The sequence below is a fragment of the Falco peregrinus genome, chromosome Z, assembly GCF_023634155.1.
Source record: "Falco peregrinus isolate bFalPer1 chromosome Z, bFalPer1.pri, whole genome shotgun sequence".
NCBI classification, from domain to species: Eukaryota; Metazoa; Chordata; class Aves; order Falconiformes; family Falconidae; genus Falco; species Falco peregrinus.
Genome location: NC_073739.1, coordinates 45,116,439 through 45,130,316, shown reverse-complemented (window position 1 = coordinate 45,130,316; position 13,878 = coordinate 45,116,439). Strand labels below are relative to the sequence as shown.

Here is a 13,878-nt window from a genome sequence, read left to right as displayed (position 1 = left end):
GCCTTTCTAACTGAAAAATGTTAAAAATGTGGCAGGATAACATGTGATAAAGATTTCAGAAAGTTGGTCATCATCCTGTGTTTATGTGTAACTTCATTTCTTTCAATTAGTACTGCCCTTTTCCTGTGGCTGACCAGTGACACTTAGGTGCAAGTCAGGGGCTGCTTGAGTGCAACCCATTTAAGGTAGAATTTTTAAACAGTCCTTTATTTAAGCCTAGTGCTGTCTATGTCCAAAGCAATGGAAGTTTTATAACTGACTTCAGTGGAAGCAGGCAGTCCTGCTTGGTATGGACTTTTCAAAGGGCTATTACTTTAGAACTGCATTTTGAATAGGGTTATTATTTTAGAACTGCATTTTTTATATACTATATGATATACTATACATTTTTCTGCCTTGTGATGAGGGTGAGAAATGCATGTATTAGAGATTAAACACAGCATGCTAGATTTGCAAATACTATGTATATGCTGTTTCTGAAAATGTAAAGATCTGTCTGGAACAAGGGCCAAGATGTATTTTGTTTCCTTTATTTTAAAAGGACTATTAAGTTTTAAAGGCTAAAACATTAGGTGTGACAAAGACAAGGAGTGTTTGCTGAGCTGGAAGCTGCTCCCACTAGATTTCCCATGGAAATATAGCACAAGTAACTCCCACTGAGGCTTGCGTACCTGTCAACTTAACTAATAGAGGGCAACTGAAATTACTGTTGCTTTCTCGTCACAGGAAGTTATTCTCACTGCTTTTGTTGCACAGAGCTCATTTAGTCAGCAAAGTGTCACCTGAGACTCCTTGCCTCAGTTCAGTAGATTTAAGTACTATTTTACATTCATGTTAATTTTTTTTAATTGGTAGTTGGCGCATGCTTTTATAGATCCTCCAAGTTAGAAGTTTTCCAACAGGTACCTTTTCTTTTAGGACTTGTAAGTCATGGTCTAGAGCTGCATTTTACTTAAGGATATGTGGTTTGACCTAGGGACCTAAAAAGATATAAAATGTCCTTTTTATGACACATTTTAAAAACATAGGGCAAGGTTCAAAACAGCTGAAGCCCTTACCTAAAAATGAAGCCTTCTGAGATAGATAGACCTGTTTGCTCTATGAAACTTGCAGAAGCTAATCTGTATTCTTATGGCGCTTTCCTGTTTCTGTGGCTTATATATTTACTATTATTGACAGACCTCTTCAGTAATTCTGTCATCTTTTGAGATTTTTGCTCAAAGTCATCAAGGGTAAGATCACTCATTAGTCTCAATGTGGTCATGGTTATGACTTCTCCATGGTTTAGGAAAGATACTTGGTGCAGAAGCCATCTTAAAGTGATTACAGAGACATTCTACAAAGGTAACGATGTTGTATCTAGGTGTCATGGGCTTCTCTAGGGATAAGATGTTTCAGATACCCTGAGAGTGCGTTTTTATTTCTGATTGTTTTTTCAAAAGTGCATAGGGTGAGTAGCTTAGCTGAAGATACCATACTGAAGAAGTGTAGTATGCATAGCTGTCATGTACCTGAGCAACTGCAGACTCCCATGATGTTACTAAATCTGTGGTTCTACATTACAGAATCCTTCCTTCACACTGTGTTAGTGAGCTGTAGGGAGAGCAGTAGAGCAAAGGTGGAATATTCTTGTCATAGCTCTACCATGGTTGAGTCCCTGGCAAAAGTTAGCTTTTCTAACATTTGCTTGCCAACTTCATTGAATTGCCACAGCACTCCATAGAAGCATCTCCAAGGAATTGCTTGGAAATGATCCTTCCGCAAAGCATGTCTGTAGAAATAAGAAGTACAGTCCCCAAGGGGATTTTTGTTGGTTGCTGCTGTTGGAGATCGTTTGCATGGGAGGTCATACTGTTTTGCTGGCTGTCATCTGACTTCAGAGCTGATGAAGTCAAATGTTCGTCTGCTGGGGAAGGAAGGGTAGGGTGCCTTTTGTTGCTTCCGTTTATTGACTCTACTTTTTTTTAAGAGTAATGTCAAGAGTGTTTTTTTTTATTTCTTTCCAGCTGTGATAGACAAAATGTCAATACATTAAGGGACCTACCCACCAGAACTTGCCATGAACCATTTGGTTGGACCACCTGAGGGGGAAGTACATGAAAAGCCAGCAAGCGGAGCAGTGAACGAGTCAGTGGAGGCCGACCTGGAGCACTCAGAGGTGGAAGAGGAGCAGCGGTATGCAACTCACTACCCAAGGCATACAGACAGCAGCCAAAGGGGCCTGTCCGGCCAGGAGGAGGAAGGGATGTTAGCTCGGTCAGCCAGCACTGAGAGTGGTTTCCACAATCACACAGATACTGCAGAAGGGGATGTGATAGCCACAGTGGAGGACAGTTATGACACAGAGAGAGTTCAGGAAAATGAGGATGAGAGCATGTATGCAGTGCAGTACAGGCCTGAGTCTGAGGAGTACACGGAGAATGCCGAGGCTGAGCATGGCGAGGCCATTCATAATCGAACATTGCCCAATCACTTACATTTCCATTCCATTGAACACGAGGAAGCCATGAATGCAGCCTACTCAGGTTATGTCTATACGCATCGGCTCTTCCACCGAGGAGAAGATGAACAGTATGCTGAGCCTTACGCCGACTATGGACTGCAGGAGCATGTGTATGAGGAGATAGGAGATACACCAGACCTCGATGTCAGGGACGGGATCCAACAGTATGAGCGGGAGAGGGAGGAAGCCGACAACTACCGCAAGGAGGCACTTGGTGCTCGCCTTCACCATTATGATGAACGGTCTGATGGAGAGTCTGACAGCCCTGAGAAGGAGGCAGAGTTTGCACCCTACCCGAGAATGGATAGTTACGAACAAGAGGAGGACATTGATCAGATTGTAGCAGAGGTGAAGCAGAGCATGAGCTCTCAGAGCTTAGACAAGGCAGCTGAAGACATGCCAGAGGCGGAGCAGAGTTTGGAGCATGGTCATGCTGTTGCTGGTGGTGGGCATGAAAGTAACGGCCAGCTCCCAGCTGTGTCTCGAGTTGCACCCAGCTCGGGAGAATCTGTACAGAGGTACAGCAAGGAAAAGAAAGATGCAATTTCACTGGCCATCAAGGATATTAAAGAGGCTATTGAGGAGGTGAAGACAAGAACCATCCGTTCTCCTTATACCCCTGATGAACCTAAGGAGCCTATCTGGGTGATGAGGCAGGACGTCAGTCCAACCAGGGACTCTGACGACCAGAGGCCACTAGATGGAGATGTGAGTATACAAAGCTTTCAGCTCTCAGGTTATGTATGCCTCGTTCCTTTAAATGTGGCAAACATGGCAGTGAAGGAAGATGCATTTTGTTCTTGTTCTGTGACTTATCCTTCAGTAGAGTATGTACTGCTTTTTTGAGTTTGTACTTTAAAGAGCATGTGCATTATCAGTGGGCCAAATTTTTCTTTATGCATCACTGCTGACCCCCAGCCATAATGTACAAGAATTTGTCACATGAAGCTCTTTACTTGTTTTTTCTGAAACAAATGCTGTTACATTTTTTACTGCCATTGGATATTTTAGACTAGCTACCAAACACTTTGTCCTCTATTACCTGTCCTTGTGTGTTTCTGTTAATTGCAGGTTTCTAAGTTTCGTTTTCTGTCACATAACAATACTAACAATTCCACTAGAAATCTGTTAATATTCTTCATGATGTTACCATGGCTCAGAGTCATATTCCAGAAAAGTTGCAGGTTTTTGTCTACTAGCAGGCTCTAGAAATGTGTTACAAACCTCAGTATATTACATTTTCACTGTAAAGCATATTTACTGTACAGCAACCTAAGTGTCAAAGGCCATTGTTCAGATTTACAGCATCAACATTTCTGAAATTCTGTACTTTTGGCATGAAGTTGAATTTGGATCAGAATCAGTTCTCAGTTTGTGGTTGCAGCTGCCTGTATGACAGTCTTTACTTGAAGTTTTATGGTTTTCTGCATTTCTAGTAAAATAAACTCATAAACAACTGTTAACTACATTACGTTTTTGCCTGATATGAAAAGAGCTGGTAAGCTAAATTTGCTGGCCAAAAATAGTATATCATATGGACCCATGCTATTACTTCAAGGATAAGGGCACTGCAAACATCTGCTCCATCCTCTAAACTGCTGTGGAATTTTTTTTGTGACCTTTGGTTTTTTGGAAGAACACTGAAAATAGAACATTTTATGTGTTGTTTGGTGTTTGAAACTGAATTATTGTTACATTCTATAAATTCATCAGAACTATCCAAAACACCTCAGCCTCTGCAAAGGGAATTCAGATGGTGAAAAAAGATCATATGCCATGTAGATCTATGACAGGCTTCTGATTTCTTTGTCTGCCTTCAAGGCAATGAAGGCTAGTATTCTACAGATAGGAAGAGATTTTTGGAACATGGTATTTGAGTTTCTCAAAACCATGCAAGCTGACTGATACATGCAGCTTCCAGATTTTATTTTTCCTGGAAAACTGTTGGAAACACACAGTGATGAGTGTGTTTGGGTTGGGATTTTTTACTTCATAGTTTAATTGATTTTTTTCTTTTTTAATTATTTCTGTTACAGAGTTGATTAGCAGTCACATAAAGGGCTAAAGCAATCTTCCAGATTGTTCTATATGGGAGAACAATTATTTTTAACTTAACTTCTTTACAAATTTCCAGAAGCTGTAATTATTTCTCTCCCATTTTTCAGGCAGATTTTGCTGTACATTTTGTTTACCAGATTGTCTGTGTTTGTAAGTGCTGTCTTTGTCTGGGAAGATCAAAGAACTTCCTGTTGCTTCCTGATTGTCTGATTGTAAATGGTCTCAGTGACATTAGGTTGGGGATCCTGAGAGTACTGAGTCCTTCCTGAAGGTGCTCCAGCTGCTCTCCAAACTCTTGCTGCACCTTCCTGAATTCAATTGCCTAAGGTATGCTGGTAGGATTCAGCCTGGTATGTTCATACAGTAAAAAGAACAGGTGTTTCTGTTGGTTGGTATCTACATTAAGTATTGAAATACACAGAGGTTTCTGTTTTGCACCAAAAGTTGATTTCTCATTCCATATTTCTCATAGCCTGTCAGATAAGAACCTGACTGAGATTTTCAGCCCTGGCTGTAATCAAAACAGTGACGTATAATGACAGTTAATATAGCTCACTGCAAAGATAAACAATGGTTGCAGATGGGCAGACAGTCTGTGTTCGTGGAAGGAAGGAAGTCAAGTGTATAGTTTAGAAGATCTCTAGCAGACTGAGGGGAATACATGCTGTAGAAGAAGGGACCTGGGACTGGGTAGGAATTCTGTTTTTCACTAAAGGTGAGGTATGTATTTGCTTTACTGGATTCTTTAATTCAGATACCAACTCATGAACAGTCTAAGCAGTCTGCTTTCTTTAACAAAGCATTTGTAGAACCGCTTAGCAGTAAACTGGGTAAATTAGGTTGTGTTGACCGAGTGACCATAAGTGATAAATTGTAATAAATATATAGTTGAAGTTCATTCATCTAAATGTAGATATTTCTTCTGTCTCCCTTGAGAAAGGAACAGGATCTCAGACAGGAGCTTCTCAGAGTAAATGCCAGAGATGTTATTAAGTCTGGTGTGTAACATTGGACTTGAAATAAAAAAGAATTACATAAGGCAGACACCCTTTTCTTCCCCCAAAAGTATCAAGAGGCTACAGATAAGTGATGCAAATGGGGTGCTTTTATTACCTTCAGTTATTCTGCAGGTCTACGTTGAAAATGGTCCCCACATTGTTTTTTAACAAAACAATTTTGCTTTTAGAGATAGGACTTAACTTGAAAATATTTGTAATCATTTTGTGTTGTTAACCATATAATACTGAAAGTGCTAAGACATTTTTAGATACAAATAGCAGTCACTTTTTATTTAGCTAGGAGTTCTCCACAAGAGAACAATGAAGCCAGGGAATCAGAAGAATGATTTGCAGTTCACACATTAATACAACAACCTCTTTTGCCTATTTTCACAAGAAAGCAGCTGTTACTTCTCAGTGCTGGGCATTTGGATGATACATTCCCAGCAGAATGTTTGGTAGAGTACCAGTTGGAAGTGTCCAGAGACTATTTTGTGAAGCTAACAATCCAAAAGTGTTCAGCTGGCCTGCAGCTGGGTATGGTTTGGGACTGTTAGAAAAGACATGCAACAACTGTGATGGTAAGAAAGCTACAGGTCACTGTATCTGTTTGTTTTCAGGTTTATTCACACTTTATCTACAAGGAATTTCAGTCATTCCTATGTATTTCTTCTCAAAAGAAATATTTGATAGGTATATGAAAAAAAAAAATTGGTCATAGCCCATGAACAATTTTACTTTAACAAACTCTAGTAGTCTTGTGATATGGGAGGCAGGTGGCAGAGTTCTGTGAATAAATAAATAGTGTACCAAAGTACCTGCTTAATATTTAACAATGGAGAGTATTTGCTGTCATGTGCCTTGTGCACCCTGATTTAGTGATGCATGCTTTCATGTGAATAAGAGAAGGTCTGGACATTTAGTTTGTGGAGAAGGTGTTGTATTTATGTTTTTGCTAAAAGCTGAAAAATTCTCCCAGTGTCCTTTGAATAAATGCAGTAAGGTTTTATGAGGTTTGCCACACATACAAGAGAAGAACAATTGACATAAATTTCTGAAATATGCTGGTGTGTTAGCTGTATGGAAGGTCTAAAAAAACATTTTTAAAATGTCATAAAACTTTGAGAGTAGTGGCTTGCTTAGTTGTGGAAGTACAGAGACCTGTTGAGAAGAGTCCTGAAAGTCACAAAAGCTAAAGTAGTTTGGTTTTTTTTTTGGTTGAGCTTTAAAGAACAATTCTGTCCTTTTGTTTCCAGAAAAGAGAAGCTGGCTGCCTGCTTCACTTCTGCCATAATCAGGAGAAAATTTGGAAGGAGAAATTCTCCATTTCAGAACTAAGCACCATGATCTTTTTCTGAGGTCCGTTCAATTATCCATGGGGTTATAGATCTGAAACCATGTTTTGGGGGCCTGCAAGGCACGGTGTGTTGCTGCGTGCCCAGACTTTGGTTTTGCAAACCCCCCTCATCAGTGTTTACAGTCTCAGTTCCTCTGCGGACACTTGAGATGGTGTGGTTAGAATAAACTCAATATATAAAGTAAAAACCATATGCATGGGTGGTTTAGATTTGTGAAGGAGAAATTCAGAGCTGAAGACAACCCTCTCAGGCAGAACAGAGCTGAGCTGCATTGTTTTGCTTCTCTGTTCTTTCTGGTTATGTAAGTTTTATTTCAACCTTTGAGTTCTCAGTTGCAAGATTTTCTCAATTCTGGTAACTCTAGAAGTGAAGTGTTTTCATGGACATGAATTTGCTTCACTTTTTCCACAGCAGAAGTAATGTATTATTAACAAGGCAGTAGAGAAGTCTGTTTTAAATAATTGAGCAGGTTTCAGTAATAGGTGAACTAAGGGGGAAGAAAGACAAAGAAAATACATGAAATAAAGATGAGTTTATATTGATGAGATATTGTTTTCTTTTTCTGGGCAGACCTTTTAAAACTGTTGGCAGAGCACACAGAATACAGGTCAACTTTCCATCATTGATGCAAGATCACAGTGTTAAAATTATACAGAAAAAAATTCCCCCAAAAAAACAACCCAAAAATCATATTTAAAAAAACCAACCAAACAAAAACCCCAACCAACCAGAAAAACCCCCCACTCATTTTAATATCCAGGGCAGAAAGCTTGATGCTGATACATCAATCACACAGAAGAAAGCTTAAATTTATCAATTTGTCTTGCTTGAAAACAAACACTTCCCAGATGAGTTATGGGTTTCTAAATTGCAGTGAGCACTGTATACATAACCCCTTGAATATTTTTTTGATTTATTATCGTTTTTAATTATTGAAAGATGAAAGCAATTCCAAGTGGTTTTTGTGATGTTGAAGTCTAGTTTTTTACAGTTAAAGTCTTTTGAAGACACAGGAGGCATCCACACTGACTTTTTTAGACTGACACCTGAAGTTGCATTCAAACTACAAGTTCAAGTGAAAGTGCAGTTTTCCAGGAAGGAGAGAGAGAAACAGCCAGCACTGAATGGGCTTCCCAGAGCCCTGCTGTGCTGACAGCCCTCTATCCAGTGCATGTGCTGCTGGACAGACCCTACCCCCATAGCATCTGTGTGTGATCTAATGGGCAGTCAGAGCCCATACAGCCTAAGATTTTATTCAAAGAGAAGTTACCAGCTAAACAAAGTGTGACTGTGGTACCACATGGTTACTGCTACTGACTCATGTGGCCAAGAGACTCTGAAATGGGCAAAAAGAAAGGGTCATCTTGCCCTAAGAGGCTCAGTTATGTTTATTGTTTGCTCACTTGGACTTGTTGGTGTCAGGTCTAAATCTCTGTGTATTGTTAGGTATGTTTTTATTTTGTATTTCAGACTTAGTAATATAAGAGTAACAGACGGGGCTCTTGCTTCAAAGACTTTGGCAGAGGTGCACAGTTATTGCTTAGGTCAAAATTCGTATTTTTGTGACTTCAGCGAATTTTACTGAAGAATTAGCAACTTTGTGGTATGCAGACACTCAGGGACAGTGTGCTTGTTTTAAAAAAAGCTAGTTTATTCAGAGCTTTTGAGTTGTGTAGCATGTGTGGACAGTCAGGTCTCTCAAGGGGGATTGCCAGTCATTGCCCAGATGATGGCAAGTGGCAGGAGGCTCCGTCCATGCTTGCAGGGCATCGTCAGCTGGATCAGGGGAGATTCCCCAAACTATGACTGCCCAAACTGCATTTGTTCTCAAGTCTTACAGTTGGTCTGTGATCCTACATGTCCACTCTAGCATGTGTGATCCATTGCTATAGTGTACCTTAAGCTACATATAAAACACTTTCTAAGTTAACTGTGTACACAAGACTGTCACACATGACCTTATTTACCTGCATCTGTAGGAATAGTTTCTGTCTGGTCATTTTTGCAGCAGAAACTGCATGGGGGAGCTGTTGGGTCAGGCATAGTCCCTACTCAGGATGGTAGTTTGTGCCCTGAAGCAATGAATTGTGCCTCTCACTTGGCATGTGCACAGGAGGAGCCTGCAGGGGAGTCTCTGAGGCTGCCTGAAATTCCTGTACGGAGAGGTCTTATAGCAATTAGTGAAATAACGTTTTTCTGAAGTGAGCAGTTTAGTCATTTACCTTGTTTCAGGTCAACTCATATCATCTGTGCACAAACTGGCAGGGAGCAGGTGCTGGACCACTCAGCAAACTGAAGGGTAAGTGCACTGGTTGTGTGCAGTGACAGTTACACCACAATTACAATTACACCACAGCTACATTACAAACTTAAGTTTTCATCTTGATGTCACAGTTATAAATCAAATTGCATAGACTGTGCCACAGTATGCATGTACATGTACAATAGTTGTAAGTCAGTTTTATTCTTTCAAACCCTCAGTTTTTAACATTATAGATAAAACAAATTTAAATGAAGATGGCCAATAATGATGATTAGTTACACTGTAAGGAAATTTAGCTTTCAGTTCCATTCTTTATGGGTACTTTATGCTGTCTGAAAGCTGTGAACATATGTTGATGGTCTCAGTCTAGATTTTAGCGAATAGAATTTGAACTGTTCAAATAACAGTAGGTATTCTGCCACAACATAGCTGTGCTAAAACCTGAGATTTATTGCCGTATTTGTGCTGTATTGCATGGTGTTTGTGAAATTAGGCATCTGACTATATTTGCATGTTGGGCAAAAGTTCATAGTGCTTTGACCTTTACCTAATGTGTATGGGTACCACTCAGAAGACTGTTTATCACTAAAACCAAATAAACCTAAAAGCCTTGCTTTATCCAGTTGTCTCCTCTGAACTAATGTACAAGACCATACTTGCCATTCCTCTGCCAAGAGTCTGTAGATGGACATTAATATCGTATCAGTAATGGCCTTTTTTTTTAAGTGAACCTTGCATTGCTGAAGTATTTATTGATTTCATCCCAGCTTTGTCCCAGCTTGTATGTGATAATGTGACCCACTAGGTTACTCTTTTCAGGTAAGTTGCTGCTGAAAGCAGATAACAAAAGCTTTTATGAAGCAAGACCAGGTGGTTGCATTTGAAGGTGTTTCAGTGTAGGTTGTGTTTGTCCTCATGAGCTATTCAGTAGCCAGCTAGACTCACCTGGACAGGTTAGATGCAAAACTATCCTCTCCTGTTACAAGTTCTGTTACTAAATCCCTCTGCAGAATAGCAAGGAAGGTTTCTTAGGTGGCGTGGGTTGCATGTTAGTTAGAGTCAAACAACGCCAAAATTGAGATGGAGAATTTTTGGATGTACCAGGTTGAGTATCGTAAAAAAAATGTAAGTAGACATTCAAGAGGAGAAATGAGGTAACTAGTACTTTTTTATTGCTGCACTTCCGCTGATGGACCTCTCTACATAATAACAGTATGCTTCACACAAACCTACTATGTTTGCTCTGACAGCATTTTTCTTAGGCTTGTAAAACTTGTTTTATTAGCAGATAACGAAACAGTCACTAAGCATTTATTTCAGACTTCAGTTGTAGTGTTTTGAGCAGCTATGCAAATTGTCTATCCACTATGATATACCAAAATATTTCTTGTTATCGCTGTGACTGCATTCTTTCCTTGTGCATTGTATATGGTACCTCTAAAAATGCATTTTGATGCAGAAGAGAACTGAGTGTTTTTTCTTCAAAGGCTGAACTTTTTTATACAAATGTTTTTGGGGACAGCTGTCATGTCCTGTCATGTAGCAAACTTTGTAGGATGTTTGATGCTTGGGTTTGGTAGTTTTGGTTTTGGGTTTTTTTCCCCAGAAAAATCTGAGCAGACATTCAAACAGAGCACATGGAAAGCTGTGTGATCATTTTGATGGTTGCTTAATTCTGATACTTCATAGATGAAAACAGCTGAGTACAGGTATTCGCAGTGCTGCTGGAGTAACTGTTAATAAATTTAAATGGTGCAAAATTTCTTAATGCCAGCAACCAACTGGTTTAAGTGAAATCATTTATTGTTATCACTTTAGTGTGTGAATGTCAGAGCTTTCAGGCATTTTAAAGAACTTTTTTTTGTGTGGAAATGTTGGTGCTAAAATATGATATGTTTTACTTTGTTTCTTTGTCTATTATTTAAAGCTTAATCCTACAATATCCTGATGTCTTTATTAGGTTGATAGTATTGTGTACCTTTTATATTTAATCCTAACACAAAAATACTATGTAACTATTGGAAATGCGAGTACTATGAGGACACTTCCTAAGTAACTAGGAGTTATCATTTGTGCGTTTGAGTCACTGTGGTGCTGTAATTTTGGTAATTACACAGCAGGTCAGGGGGAGCGTGTATCTCTCCTACAGCTCCTGTGTGAATGACTGTGCAAGCACATGCCAGCATTCTAGGGACCGTTTCACAGCTGCATCTCCTTTTTGCCCTGCAGTTGTAATTCAAAACATAGGGAGATACAAGGGCTGCTCTTCTACCCAGGAGACACCTGTATAAGGAATTACCTCTTAACTCTTTGGAAGTAATTATAATATTTAGTAATTATCCAATACAGACCTTTTAAAGGAATGAAGGTAAAGAGAAATAGGAGAAGGAATTTTATTTTCTTGTTTTGTTCTATATCTGTGAAGCTAAGCTTGTAAAATTTAGATTTTATTTTCCACACTATTTCATAGAACTCAAATGTTTCAGCTGGAGCAGAGGGAACTCCTAGACTGGAGCTGCTGCCAGCTGAGAGCACTGGAAGTGTAGCCATTTTCTGGTATGGCTCACTGGTTTAGAGAAAAGCCATGCCATGTGATTGTTTATGAAACCAGAAGAATAGTATTAGATTTTTCTGCCATCAGTGATGAACTGCTGAGCTGGCAAAGCTAGGACCAAACTCCTTATGTCAAAGGAGAGTGCAGAATGCCAGGGCTGCTGGGCGAAACGCCCAGCTTGCATAGCTAAATGCTAAACCTTTCTTTGAGGATTCACATTTTGGCATATGCACTGACATGTTTTGCAGGTACCTCCTTAAGATCTGCCTTTAAAAATACCTGCTGGGTTGAAGTTTGTACTTTCTTTCATTTTGGTCGCCTTCATTAATTTCATACTCTGTGTTCTGTCATACCCCTGTACCACTCCTCCCTGCTCTGGACTTCAGATACCTTGCTACAGCTTTTTGGTGTTGCCAGCATTCATTAGGAATTGTCTATGATTAGAATATCCTTTCCCAAAGCATTCTTTTTCTTTATCGAGATACTTGCTGACTTACCACGTAGATCCAGTCCATGATACTGTTTTTCTATGCTGTTCCCTTTGTTCCTCTGCTATGACATTCTTGATGATCATGAATGACTAGTACATGATTGGAAAGACAGTTTCTCCACTGAATTATTTATGGTGAAAGGAGAAGAATGAGGAAATCTGATCTAGAGAGCACAAGTATAGTGCTGAGATCATAGCATGGACTGTGAAATACTTTCCAAGTTTGCGCTGTATCTAGGTCGAGGAGCCATAGTCCTTGATTACACTGGTATTGAATATCCCTTGGATACATCAGTATTACTCTGTATGATTTGTAAGTGTTGTTTTTTAGGATGATGGAATAACATTTATGGACAACCACTGCAGCTTACCTCTGCTGAGGTTAGATTAGTTTAGCACTTCAGGTTAATTATATCCAAGAGCATATGTGTTTATGGGGAAATTGCAGTCTTTTCTTCACTCTCCTCGACGACTAAATAATTTTTAGCTGAATTGGTTGTGTTCTGGTCATGGTCAATTCACCTGTCTCCCCTCACAGCTTACTTACTAGTGACTTTATATTTTCTTTCCTAGAACGAGTTTAGGATGAAGTCAGCCTTCAGTAAGCCCGCAGTCATTTCCCTGCATGCAATAGGCAAGTAGTTGTGCCACTTAAAGTCCTGTAACTGCAGCTTAGTTGAATGGTGACAGTAAGTGTAAGTAGTTGGCCCAGTACCAATATCAGACAATCCTCAGTTCACCTTGCAAAAATACAGTTTTATGACACACTTTTGGCTGAGTGTTTCTTGTCGCTGAGTACAGCTTTTTATTTTTCCAACTCCTTAACTTTATGTATTATTGACAAATACAGGTGTTTTTTAGAAGATTCAGCGGTTCTGAGAAAGTCCAATGAGAAACTGAAGTGTGATCATTATGATAAAAAGCAAGGGTTACAACATTAAAAGTGTTTGTTGTGTTGGTTTTATTTGTTTGTTTGTTCCCCTCTCATCTCTTATTTCCACTGCCAAGTTAGAGGAAAATATGAAAGAAGAATTTCTACATTGGTCACTCAGATTATTATTTAATTTTCTTGCCATGTCTAGTCTCCATCTCCAGATTCCTCTTCACCTCGGGGTGCTGAGTCGGCAAGTAGGCAACATCACCAGGATGTCTGCAGTACAGCAGAGGCCTCCACTAATAAAGAGGTAGAGTGAAATTTTTAAAAAGCCCACAGTTTTGTTCATGTAAATTTTGCCTTTTTATTTTCCTTTCCCCCTTGTACCTGTGCGATCCCTTCTCTTTTTGCAAAGTTGCAACAAACTTGGAAAGCTGATTTGTAGCTCCTTTCCCTTATGCTTGCCTGGCTGGCTGACTGAATTTCTAACATTTAAGACTGTTTATCATGGCCCTTCTGACTCTGTGTTCAGATGCCACTATATTTAACAGGCTGGGAAGCATAGATTTAGCAAACAGCCAATATCACCTCTGTATTAGAGGCAAAAGAAAGAAGCCCTTTGCTTTTTTCCATGCAGAATGTCTTCCTGCAAAGAAAAGGATGTTTCTCAGCCAGATGAAAAATCTTGCTTAAATGAACTCAGGTGGTATTATATGCTGCTTAATATTTTGTCATTGTAGAAACTGACCTGCCAGTGATTCACAGTCAGAATTCAGGTCC

At 39.5% G+C, this 13,878-nt stretch overlaps 1 protein-coding gene across 2 annotated transcripts in view; it reads left to right on the top strand.

Annotated features, from left to right (window-relative positions):
* APBA1 (amyloid beta precursor protein binding family A member 1) overlaps positions 1-13,878 on the top strand; it is a 90,057-nt gene that overhangs the window by 50,291 nt on the left and 25,888 nt on the right. For both annotated transcript variants that reach the window (XM_055791094.1, XM_055791093.1), the window contains exons 2-3: positions 2,007-3,211; positions 13,307-13,408. In XM_055791094.1, coding sequence (XP_055647069.1) covers positions 2,060-3,211; positions 13,307-13,408 — 1,254 coding nt within the window. In that variant the 5' untranslated portion in view covers positions 2,007-2,059. The remainder of the gene's footprint in view (positions 1-2,006; positions 3,212-13,306; positions 13,409-13,878) is intronic.